This window comes from Callospermophilus lateralis, chromosome 4, assembly GCF_048772815.1.
Source record: "Callospermophilus lateralis isolate mCalLat2 chromosome 4, mCalLat2.hap1, whole genome shotgun sequence".
Taxonomy (NCBI): Eukaryota; Metazoa; Chordata; class Mammalia; order Rodentia; family Sciuridae; genus Callospermophilus; species Callospermophilus lateralis.
In genome coordinates, this window is record NC_135308.1 from 70,090,373 (window position 1) to 70,103,580 (window position 13,208).

A 13,208-nucleotide genomic window follows, 5' to 3' on the forward strand; every position below is an offset into this window, starting at 1 on the left:
GGGGTCTATGAATAGCTAAAATTATCTACAAATAAGAGAAGTTGCCCCCTCCCTCCGATTTTTTCCTCAAGTGAATCTACCGGTGGGGAAGTGAGCGTTGCTACTTTTGGGGAGTCTGGAAGAGATTTGTTTGTTGCTTGCCTTTTCTGCTTCCCGCGCTGTTCCCGCGTGCAGAATGGTGGTGCTGGGCGGGTGCTCAGCTGCAGGGCCAGATCCTAGTTTGGAAAGAAGGGGCTTACAAGTTGGAGGCTGGGTGAAATGGGAGGCTCCGATCCATCCCCCTCTTTCTTCCACACTCACGCGCGTGCGCGCGCGGACACACACACACACACACACACACACACACACACACCCGCCCCCCACTTGGTCGCTCTGGCCCCTTCCCCCATACCTCTCGAACTTAACCTCCCTTGACTGCCTGCACAGCGCCCTGGGTGCTGGTCGCCAGGAGTGGCGAGTTGCGGGGGAGCAACTGTTCTTGGGCATATTCGTGTGGTTGGGTGGGGGAGGAGTGACGGGTGGGCTTGGTAGGGGGTGGGGAGAGATCTGGAGTTGGAAGGGTCTGAGGTTTGGAGGAGGAGTTTGTGGTTCAGACCCGACCCGTCTGAGCAAAGGAGCAAGAAAGGCCCTTCAACCTTGTAAAGAAAATCTTAAATTAAAAAATCGACAAGAAAAAATTTAAAGAAAAAGAACAAGAGAGGCTGAAGTATTAACATGTAAAATATAGTGTTAAGTCAAATGTTTCGTTTTTTTCCCCCCTGGATCGCTAAGAGAGAAATCAAGGGTAGTAGGTACTGAAGAATACTACTAATTTGGAAGTTCGTTTTGGTTTATTTTGTTTTAAGAGGGGCTTGGAAAAATGACATGGTCCTCGCATTGGTAGCCGGAGAGAAATCGGAGGACGCTGGGGCGCGGGCCTGGGAGGCGCACTTCAAGCGGGACGCGGGGGCGGACTCCGCGGCGCGTAAGGGGTTAAGGCGCTGAGCGCGGAGCCATCTGGCCGGGTTGGCTGGTTATAACCGCGCAGATTATGTTCACGGGACTCAGAGTTGAAGGCTCCTCTCCTTACCGAGCAGCTCTGCGCACCGCCCTGAGAGAGAGCCCGGCGCAACTTTCTTCCCCTCTTCTTTCTTTCTTCTCTCATTTTCCCCCTGCTGGGTAGTGGCTGCGGCGGGGTGGGGGAGACTTTGAATGACCCAGCTCACGTCTATCTTTCTCTTCATGTCGACGTCCCTGGAAATAGTCATACGGATGCCATGGTTACTTCTGCCACGGTAAGGGGAGGCGGCGGGCACGTTGGGTGGGCAGGTCCGGGAGTGGGTGGGGGGCCACGTGTGTGGGGATTTTCCAGTGGGCCAATGCTGGGGGCCCCCAACTCTGCACCCACCCCACCCCCATCCTACCACAGGCACTTACTTTCTCCGGCTTGAGCTTCCCCCAAAGTTTGCACTGGGATCTGCCCAGGCCGAGGCGCAACTACAGTCACCCCACTACAAACACACACACAGGCACACTCACACGCACACAGGCACCCCTCCCCACCTTCTCCTCCTTCTTATCCCTTGGCTGCCCAAGAAGCCGCCCTCAGTCTGGGAAAGTGATCAGGTTTAAGGGACCAGACTTGAAAAACGGGGAGTGGAGGCGAGGGGGAAATGGGGACCTTGGAAGAGCAGGAAAGGGATTCAATAGGACTCCCCACCTCCAACACTTACAACCCATATTCTCCTCGGAGAAAGCTCCCTGCACATCCTGTAACAAAAGCGGGCAGCAGACAGACCCGGCCCGAAAGCGACGAAGATGCCGCCGCCGCGGCAGCTCCCGGCACGCGCCCTGCACCCTGCTAGCCACCGAGCGGGATTTTCATCAGGCCCTGCCGCGGTGCTGGCCAGGGCATGGGGTGGGGGCGGGGGGGGCAAAGCTCAGAACCTGGACCTTCGCTTCCCAGTTTGTGGAGTTGGGACTCGCGCTCCGCGCCACATATTTACGTTGGAGTCCCCAGAAACATTTTCTCCAAAAAAGCCCTGGGCTCATCTTGGTCAGCTTCCACCCCAGGTCTTTGAGCAGATGTTGGAGTTCCCGCTCTGCCCGCACATCTGGGACCCCGCCAGGGTGCGGTGAGCATCAGGGCTCCGCCGTCTCTGTCCGTCTCTTCGCAGTTTCTCGGGAGCGAGCGAGTTCTAGGAACTCCAGCGCTCGGATGGGAAAGCTGGGAGACTTGGGGATCCGCGGAGCTAGGTCGGAATTACAAGAACCTACAAGAGACCAAACTGCCCCGTTGCCCCAGAACTCTATTGGATGGATTTTCCTAATGAAATTTGGCACGCTTGAGAACTGAAGGTGCAGGAAAGAAGGGCTGGGGTGGCCAAGGAGCTGAAAGGGGGATAGGGACTTTGCTTGTTGCTTTCGAGCGCGAGTGGGTGCTGGTCCAGGAGGCGCTGCTGCTTTGCAGGAATTTGCTGCGTTCCTCCTTTGCGCTACAGATACACCGCACTGAAACCCCTGCGCTGAACAGAATGGGCACTGTTGACTAGAAAGGGTCCCTCTCTTTGGATTGAGCCGTGGGTGTGTTTCCAGGTGAGAAAAACACCCCAAAGACCATTTGGCCTCGACCTCTGGCAGCTGGTGGCAGAGTCAGCGTGGAAGCAGCTCCTAGGGCGCAGCCCTAGCGAGTGCCGGCTTGGAGCTGGAGACTAAGCGCCAGCGGACTTGTTTATGTGTGAGAAGAAGTGGGGGCGGGGGCCTGGTGGGGGAGGGGAGGGAACATATAAGGAGTGGGTGTTACTCCCAGGGTCTGATGGAGAACCTGCTTTTTTAGTAAAAAGATGCCCTCTCCCACCCTCTAAAAAACAAGCGAGGAAAGTATGTAAGAGCACTCAGGAAGGGAGACACTTGTAACATAGAGGGAACTTTTCAATGGGTTCTGTTTTCACAACATTTGAAATTCTCCAGCTAACAGCCTGCCCCGCTCCTGTCTGCAGCTCTTTCCAGAGGTGCTTCACAAAGAAAGTGGAGATGTAGAATTTCGGGATAAAAATCCAACTGCTTTTGCCTTGATCTCAAACACACAGACCTGGGTATGGCGTTTGGAGCAGGGGAAAGAGAAAAAGAAAAGTAGGTTCCTGTAAATAGTATGAGAGGGAATTGAAAAGTCTTTGGGCCTTTGCTGTAGGGAAAGCATGTAAGATTTTGTGTTGGTGAGGTTGAAGCTTGACTTAGAGGATTTGGTTCTGGGTTTCCCAGAGTCTCTCTGTGTGAGAGTAAATATATGGGGTGGTGCTCCATCCTACTCTGCAAGGACTTGGAGGTGTGCAGTCGGGGCAGGGGCTGTTGGATGGGCATCTGTGTGCAAAGCCAGAGATGGGAGCTTGTGAGGACATAGGTGCAGCTAATGAGAAATCCGTGCCTACAAAGAGTGTCAGAGCTGGAGGAGAGGTGCAGTGTGCTGAGGACAGATGGCTTGTGCATGCCTGCACAGACACATGGAGTGGGTGTGGTGTGGGAGGGTGGCTGTGTGTGGTGCTTGAAAGGTGGACTTGTGTGGAAGAATGGACGCCTGAGGATTACAAAAGGGATGTGGGGGGGTTATTTGAGGAGAGTAGAGTGTGAACTTTATGAGCCCGGGGTGTGGAATTTGGCTGCCATGGCATTTGTACACGTGGAGGTTAGAAAAGTATGGGCTCGGACACTCTTGATGGAGAAATGAGGCACTGAAGGGAAGGATTCTGGGTTGATCTTTGCTTTTTTCTCCTCCCTGCCTTCCAAAGAGAAAAGAATTGGAGAAGGCTTAGAATGAGTGATGTACATTTAAGGGGAACTGTGTTTGTGTGTTGGCTCAGGGTGGGGAACAGAAAGGGATGTGTACACAGGAGTAGACTGAGTGGAGGAATATGTTTTGCATGCACAGTAGTAGGTTTGCATGTTGTATAATGTCCTATAACAGCTTTCTTTTAATAGAGGAATTCACTATCACGAATTAATATTGATTATCAATTAAGATTAATAGGATGCCTACTGGATGTTCAGCCTACTTCTGGGTACTGAGGCATGGCAAACTGCCCTGGAAAAAATTCCTTCTCAGGGCTCAACTGGCTGCTGAGTTTTTTTCCAGGAATGAAGAGAACTCAGTGCCTGTCAAGATTTCTTCAAGGTCCATAATTCAGTTTCTAGAGATGTTTGGGGATCTTGGGGACCAAATAAAAGCTGGCTAGAAATATATGTGTGGCTTTGTAAAAGGGGGCATAAAGATAAAGGATAATATATTCTTTTGTGGGTTGGGAGGGAACTGGTGGATGCCAGTATTTCTTGTAGGGGGAGTGGTCTGAGAATTGGAAGGTGCTGGATTCTAAATCAGAAATACAGGTCCTGATCCATTTGAAGATTTGAGTTTCTGAATGTGTAGTGCCTCCTTTAGATCAGGAATGGGTCTTGGTACTTGGAGCTGGAGAAGAGTGAAATGTGCTCAGGAAAGATGTGGACAGGGAGTGTTTGTTCATCTTTGATATTTTCTGGGCTGAATTTAAAGCGCGCATGTGTGTGTGTGTGTGTGTGTGTGTGTGTGTGTGTATGTCTCCACCTGCAAGAACATGCAAGCTGAGGACTAAAGGAACTGGGAGAAAAATCATCAGAAGAATGGAGGGATACATATTCTGGTTCTTGTAAAGGGATTCAGTGACTATTTTTGCAGGAATTCTGTGTATATAGAGAAGAGAAGAATGAAAATTGTCTTAGATGCTCAGATATGTATTTTTAAGAAAAAAGGTGTAGACAAAAGAGAAGCTGTATGTTTTGGAGAGTGAGGGGAAGGTGAAGCTCAGTTGAGGTCATACATTGATATAACTAGTGAGGTAACTGGGTCAGGGAAGGGAAAGAGGAGGCACATATTCACCTTTCTGGACCAAATCATAAGGACCTTCATTTTTTTTTTTTTTTTTTTTTTAGACTCTAATTATATGAGGGCAACTTTATTTGACTCATCAGATTTTTTTGACTCCATGCAATTATAGCTGTGTTGTTTTGAGGTACCATCTTATCTTTTAGGAAAATTCATCTCTGTAGGAGACAGATGTTATAGGACTTGACCATTGGTCAGAAGGTCTAGTGGCAGATATTTCAGAGGACAGTGTGGTGCAGTGGAAGACTCTCTGCTGGGAAGGAATGCTGTGATTTTAGTCCAGTTCTGCCAATTTGGAACTTTGAAAAGCTTTTCTCATATCTCTGACCCTCCATTTCTCTTTTTGTCCAATAGCAATGTTGATAATGACTCCATGAGAAGGCCAGTTCACTCCCCTTTTCTCCCATCAAAACTTGATGTGTTTTGTTGTACAAAGCTGTATAGTGATGAAATCTAATTGGACACATGTGCTGGCATCTTGTAAGTCATTGTGAAAATGGATTCTTTGCCTCTTCCCTTTTACAATGCAAGCCAGTAGTCCTGATGGCCACTGCGTTGTCTCTGTTACTCACCCAGTGTGTAAACAAAGCTTTCTTTGACTGCCTTAGTTTATTCATTTTCTAACTTGGAGGCGGCCAAATCTAGATTTTTAGTTGATGGAAAGCTGCAATGTCTCCAGTCTACTCAAAAGAAGGAATCACCTACTAGTTCAGAGACATTTTCCTAGTTTTGTTTTTGAACATCAGCTAGGCAGATCACAATGACAAAACAAATGTGACTTTGAGAACAGAGAAAATAGTAATCATCCCTGGCACAGCCGTCCTTTGAATAAAAGAGAAGCAGAGTCCAGTCACCCTGTATTACTATCAGTGTTTGTTTTCCTCTAGACTATCAGTCCTTGGCAGGCAGGAGCTGCCTGGAAGGATGCAGGTCTGGCCTTTGGATTTGTGAAATGCTCATGCAAGTTGGGTACGGCCACTTTCCCTGGAGACAAAGATGGAGAGACAGAGGCACTGAAACCTCCTAGTCCTCCCAGAAGTTAGCACATGCTGTCAACTCCTGGCTCAGAGTCAAGGCTCCCATCCTTGAGTTCAGTGGCCATAAATAGTCAGGAGCTAAGCTATTTCCATGAGGCACTAAACCAATTCTGTTGCTTTTCTTGGCGAGATTGGACCAATTAAGTTGATTGGAAGAGGTCACTGCTGATGGGTCTCACATTCCCCAAGCGGGACAGGCCAGCAGAGTTTAATTACATAACATTTCCCATCTCTGCAGTTCTACTCCCAGATGTATCAGATGTTCAGGCCTCTCCTCTTCCCCTCCATCCAGGACGCCTAATTGAGCAGGCGGCAGCGGCTGCAGGCTTCCCTAGACCTTTTCCTGAGCAGTTATAGGATTCCCACCTCAAATGGAGGGGATGTAAATCCATGTGCTGGATGGAAGTGGAGGGAGGGGATTCCACCTGACACAGAGAATCTCTAAAACCCACCACCCTGCTTCCAGACTTCGCCAGCTGCTGTTTTACTCTTTAATGAGGCAGACCATTTCTGACGATGGGATATTGAACTCATGACCGTTGCTAGGATTTGGGATTTAGTTTTATTTAAAATTGACTTTGTTGGAGAGGGACCAAATCTTCTACTGGAGACAAGCTTAAGACCTGTGTGGTGCTGTTGATAAGCTCTGTGTGTGTACTTTGTGCACGGACTGGCATGTAGAGAGAAAGGAGAGACCCTGTGTGTTTGTGCGCGCGCACACACACACACACACACACACACACGCTGAGAGACACATGAGCCCAGGAGTTGTCCTGGGTAGGCATGAGGTGTTTGCAGAGCTTATGTTATGAGTGACAGGTAGGGCACCTGGCTCATATTGGATTGTTGTATTGCTTCCTGCAGGTTGGCCACCTCATGAAAAATTTGGGAGCAGCTTTTTTGAAATCATTTGTATATGGGGATTTTGAGCTTTTAAAGATGAGGCCAGTGTCAATACTACCTCCTCCTTGCCTGGACAGTTTTATGTTAAGATCAAGTCTGGACAGGAAGGAAAAAAAAAAAAAAAACTTTTAAAGTACTCACTTCTGAACCTGTGGGAGCACATGTAGATGGCCCAGAGCTTCATTTTTTGTTGTCATTGATGTTTTTCCATGAAGCAGCCTTTCATTTTACCTAAAAAATACCAAGGGATTAAAGATTGCTCCTGCCCCTCCCCCACAGGTTCAGGATGCATTTGATGTTTATACCCTGTTCTGTGCCCTGGTCTTCTTCATAATATTGGGGATCACTGAGGTCTGGCCAGGACTCTGGGAATCCTCAAAGGACAAACCTCTGACTATGACTATGGTTTAGCTGGAGATTAGCTTTTGAAGTGAAATTTGGTGTGGTCTGTTGTGATTGCTCATTATCTAGCAACATTTCCAGAGAAGACATTTGCTGATCCCCAAATCATATGAATTTGTTCACTCAGGGATTTTGGAAAGAGGTAAAGATCTTGAGCATGCTAAGGCTGGAGGTGCTGGAGTCATATCCCATAAGTGATCTCAGAAACCTCCAGGACAGGTGATCTTAAGCAGCAGGGGGCTTACAGATTTGGAGGTGAAGCACCTGGCTGGGGACTAAGTTCTGTCACTAATTAGACATCTCTCCAGGCTGGGATTCCCTACCTAAAAGTGAAAGGATCTCAAAATCCCATTCCAGCTCCACCACCTAAGATTCTACTGTAGCCCCTTCCTCAGTGCTCATAGGCCTCAATTGGAGCATGCCTTGGCATACACCTATTGAGCTCCTGTTTATTATCTTTGTGGAATGGCTAATTCAAAGGCAAAAAGGACATTGAGTGTTTTGTTTTGGCCAAGATCATTCAAGACATTGGCTTAGCCTGCACAGTATGCAGTGTGCAGGGCTGGAAGGGGTTAGGTTTTGGGCTTTCTGGTACACCAGGTGTTAATGATTCAGCTTCTGCTCAAATATCTTTCGGTGTCAGTGTTTCTAAGATAAGCATCCACCTTTTAGATGATTGATGATTATGGTAATGATAGTGAATATTTGAGTACTTACTGGATACCAGGCATTATTATATATATTATCTCAATGCCTCAAATAATCCCATTTACAGGTGGGCATACTGAGGTGATGTGAGGTTAAGTGATATAGCCATAGTCTCACAACTAAATATCCATATGCTGTCTTTCTCTCCTGAAATCTGCCAGCTGGTTCTGCTTTCTATATTCTGTGATGTCATCCAGATGGGAGCTGCTTCGATAGCGATAGCCTTCTGCAAAGGTTGTCACCCCACAGAGTAACCTGCTCCACCAAAGGTTCCTTTTCATGTGCAAGACAAATGTTTAGGTTTTCTAGCCACCTGCTGGCAAGCATGTGTCAGATCTGTCTTGGCTTCCATCAGCCCGCCCCCCTTTACTTCCCCTTCTGTTGACAAGGGAATTTGCCCTTCCAGAATGTGGGTATTGATTTAAGCCACAATTGCCTCCTTGTAAACTCTATAAGATGGGAGCTGAACATCTGGTTTTGATCCACACGCCCACAAGAGGTGGTAGGTCCTAGCATTCTTGAGCCCTGGGATGAAGATCGCATAGGATCTAAATACAAGAGAATGTGAATGGAGAGAGAGAGAGAATTCAGAAAATAGTTTCCTTGATAGGCTAGGGAACACACACCATTTAGACTGGGGCCAAAGTTAAGTTGACTTCTAACTGGGTGGTTTCAGGACAGGGATTGCTGCAAGGGACTGAGGTTCCTGGGTTATGTTTGATGCAGATCAGAGCAGCTGTAGAATCCTCCAGCCCTGGAGTTTGCTCTGCATGCTACTTTCTAGGTAGTACCAGAAGTAGGGAAACCAAAGGGGTTCTTGGGATGGCCATTGCTTTCTTCAGTGGGTATAACTGAAGTTCTTGTTATTTATTCCTGGACTAATATCCCTACTAACACTACCACATACATCAAGACAATTAATGAGAGATGATTGTGTTCTTCTGCTTAACATATTTGCATTGGGCAAATAACTATACAACACTAATTTAACAACTATTAGATTTTTAGATTGTAGATGATCAAAAAAAATTTACTTTGTTTAAAAAATTGACATCTAGGGTGACACTTCTTCCCTTTGACTTAAAACCTTGGTTTTTGTTTGTTTGTTTGTTTGTGTTAAATGATAGCCATATCCTGGCCATTTCCCACACCTCCCTCTCTGCTAGTTTTAAGCCCCCAGTATTTAAAAATATTCTCCCCCTCTGGCTCCAAGTGTTCCCTTGGGGACTGTTTGAAGTTTTCCATCTGGGATCAGTTCCATCCTGTGCCTCACAGACCTGCTCCTGATGCTTCACAAGGTCCTTACACAGAATTCAAGAGGAAGACACAGCTCTGAAATGCACCTGATTTCACAACACATGTGTCCCATGGGTGGGAAGGAGCCCAGGCCACTTGACACCCAGATGATTTGCTTCATCACATTCCCCCCTGCAGAGGACTCAGAGTAGCTGTGTAACTCTGAGCGGATCATTTTCCTTCCATGGGCCTCCATCCAAAAGAGTTGGATTCACTAACTGGTCAAAAGGACTCTGCCCATTGTCACCATCCAGAAGTCCGTATGCTGCTCCCTCCACCTCCATGCCCCATCCCTGGGATTTCCAGGTATTCCTGCTGGCCTGGAGGACTTGCATACACAAATGTGAAGGGAGTGGAGGAGGAAATTAAGTTATGTGATGCCAGATAAGTTATTGAACATATGGATGAGTGCATGTTTATAAAGTGCTGAAGAAGCAAGCTTGCCAGGTTTGTGGCGGATCTTGGATGGAGAGCTGGGAGCATGGGGAGAGGTTTATGTGGGATAAAATTATGGGAAGCTGAATTCATAAGCTAGATCAGAAAGATCCCAAACTATGAGCAAGGAGACCAGATTCCACTTCTAACTCTACCAGAAACTGACGACAGTTGCGGGGACATCCCTGAGGCACATACGACCTCCCACTTTCCTCTCCATTAAATAAGAACATTGAGTTACTGCCTTAGATGATTGCTGAAGTCTTTCTTGCCCTCTCATTAAATTGTGAGAATCAAAGCCTTGTAGGAAAATCTGGATAGATAAGATGGAGAAGGCTCAAATGACTTACACGTAGAGAGAAATGTCCTGATTGCAAAATGATGGGAGTGGTCGAAATAGGTACCTATTCTTGAATTTAAGATGGCATTGGAGGATATGTTGTATATGCTGTGTTTGGAATGCTTATCTGTCTGTCTTCAGCAGTGATATTAAATCATCTTTTATAATCTTTGCTTAATCATTACTTTCCCTGGGAAGCCCCCCTGCACTCCCTCAGAGAACTGAGGGTTCCCTTCCCAGCCTCCCTGTGTTATACCACTTAGCAGCCCTGTTTTATTTGCATTCCTGTCTTCTCAGTAGAATATGAGCTCTGCAAAGAAAGAGATCTGTTCTTTTCATCTTTTTATCCCCCAACTCTTGGGCTAGTGTTGCCACAGAAATGTGTTGGGTGAATGAATACAGGAGTGGCCAGTGAGTTCCTATTGTGCAGCAGTAATAGGACAGTCCCTAGAGAGAGGGCTCAGAGAGGAGGTGCACCCTGCCAAGGGTTCAGAGCTGTTTTCTCTGTATCTTTCTTTTGGTCTGTTCCAAGGCTGAGGTCGTGAATGTTCACTGCCTGCTCTCAGGGAAAGCATGTTCATGCTCTGTTTTGAGCCCTCCCTCCCCCATGTCTTAGCCTGCCTAATTCTGCAAATTTGAACTCTTGGTCATGGGAGGAATCTGGTGTCATTGCACATGCATTAGAGTAATCCCTCTTTGGATACTCAGAAAACAGTTTAAAACATGTGTAAAGATGATTTAGCAAGTGTCCTGTTGGTGGCCCTGTGCTAGACATTGGAGAAGATGCAAAGATGAATGAGATGCTGGCCTCAGGGTCTAAGCTGGTAGACAGATAGGTCATGGGGAAAAGGTGAGCCCTGTGCCAGTGGTTTTAGTGTTCTTGGATTTCCAGGGCCATCTCAGGGTTAGGGTGATGGATGCTCAGAGCCCATTGTACTGTAAGCCCTTGATTCCACTTAGGGAAAGTTTGGGGACAGATGTGTGCTATGGGGAACAGATGCTGGGCCTTGGAGGATGTGTAGGGGTACCAGCTCATGGGGCACTTTTCAGAAATGTCTCTGCTCATGATTTCAGTCAGCACAGGTGGGGGAGGGTGAGTCCACCTCTTGGCACTGCTGTTCCCTCCTGCCTCCCTGCAGAGTGTATGATCTCTGTGACCACTTCTGACACAGGGACAGACTGCCATCTACTGTCCACTTCTGTCCTCTGAGTCCCTCCTGCTCAGGGAGCTCCTTACCATTTTTTTTTTCACATCCTGTTTTCACATCCATACACCACGGAGAAATAGACATTAGGTCATTATTTAGCAGTTTCATTATAATTTAGAAGGGAGACTCTAAAAAGCATAGCATATCTGTTAGATGGTTTTCTTATCTGCTTAACAAAAGCGTTATTTCAAAGGGACCCCTGGACCTCTCCTGAGTCCTCACCATGCTAGGAACCATGTGATCTAGAAGACCAAGAGGTGAAAGGCAAGACCCTACCTTGAGTGGCTTTGCAGTCTCTTTGGGAGTAAGGAGACAGAGACAGTTGGATGTGGCAACAGCACAATAGTTTACCGTTAACCAGTGCAGATGAGTGACAGGGACCGCAGTGGCTTTGGGAGTTGGAGGAAGGTCTTGTAGGCTGGAGCGACTGGGAAAGACAAGTGTGGGCAGCTTGACCCAGGTCTGCTTTTAGTAACCTCAGTGTTTGGGAAGAGGCTTCTGAAAGCTCTGTGATATCCTGCAACAGGTTCTGCACTGGGAGGGAGTAGGGGGACCTAGAGGACCTGAGGTCTGGAGGCCTGGTGTTCTTCCTCTCCAGAACGAGGTTGTTCTTGACCTCTAGGGCCCTCCTATCCCCCATCTTGCATCCTGTACCACCTTTCATGCAGTTGGAGGTGCTTCCTGGTTTCCAGTTTGTCAGGGAGCAGGAGAGCCTTTTAGATCTCTCATAGGGAGGACCCCTAGATGTACAGACCCTAGGATGACCACCCTGCATGCAGTGGGAGAGAGAGGACTCCCCAGGGGAATTTCAAGAGTTGTTCAAATATGAAAGGGTGAAACATTTCATGTAGTACTTGTGTGCTCCTTTCTCCATTTCCTTTCTAGACTTTCCTTCTAACAGTACATCTTCATGGTGATGGGGGTCAAAGATAGCTCCCCTAAGTCCCATTAGTGTCCTGGCCTTGGTTATAGCTCAAGTTGAAGATTCCTTCATGTTAGAAATTATACTGCCGTTGCTGTTTTTTCTTTTTCTTTTTTGAGTATCTGAGACTTTCTTTCACTGCAAAGAGATTTTAAACAGTGTTTTCTCTCTTTTCATGTCTCAGCATTTAAATTACTACAAGGAAATTTATAGGGTGTTTATTTTATGTTCTTGCCTTTGATGTATTCAGTGTGTGTATGCCCATGTACACATGTACACTGTGTGTTCATGTGTGGGTGTGTGTGTGTGTGCGCGCAAGTGTTTGAGTGAGGGAGGAACACTGTGGTGTGTAAGCAAGTCTAGGAAATCAAGTCGAATTTTGGTTGGATTACTAGTTGAGAGACCTCTGCTCATTACTATAATCCTCTGATATTTTTTTCCTTTTTGGTTCTTGTTTGAATTGGGAAACATCTTCCTAGTTCTTCTGCCTTTGGTGTTTGTATAGTCTTTAGGGACTACTGTATAAAGTTTCCATCTGTGTGCAGAAAGCCTCCTGAGTCCATCAGTGGACTGTTTGACAGAGGAATGGTCAGAGGGTCTGATTTTTTGACTAAAAGGAGAAAAAAATGCAAGAGGGCTGCAGAAGGATTCCAGGTATCCATCATATGCCTTCTTGTGGTATGGTTATCTCTGTGACTTGGGGAAAAGTCACAGAAGCTGTGACAGAGACAAAAGGAAATTTTCCCAGATCAGCTGAGGTGGAGGGAGGTGTCCAGTTTCTAGTAATATACATGGATCCAACAACCCAGGAAATGACTGGAAAATTTTCTGATGGTCTATAATTTCATTTGTGATCTTTGGCGGAAGTAGAAAAGATGGAGAAGTGAGAATTCCAGGTAGAAGAAGCCTCATGGGAAGAAGCCCCACGTGAGAAGCAGCAGGGCTGAGCCAACAGCACAAAGTCCAGATAGATGTTGCCCAGTCAGAACAGTGTGGGCCCATGTGCCTACAGGACCTTCCTCCTTACCCCAGTGGCAAAGGGAGATGGGGAAGACAGCGTGGAAGG

General features: G+C 47.1%; 1 protein-coding gene across 1 annotated transcript in view; it reads left to right on the forward strand.

Moving 5' to 3' along the window:
- Positions 1 to 1,081: 1,081 nt before the first annotated feature.
- The window catches only part of Ntf3 (neurotrophin 3), a 61,514-nt gene continuing 49,387 nt past the window's right edge, over positions 1,082 to 13,208 (forward strand). The window contains exon 1 of the mRNA XM_076852566.1: positions 1,082 to 1,274. Coding sequence (XP_076708681.1) covers positions 1,257 to 1,274 — 18 coding nt within the window. The 5' untranslated portion in view covers positions 1,082 to 1,256. The remainder of the gene's footprint in view (positions 1,275 to 13,208) is intronic.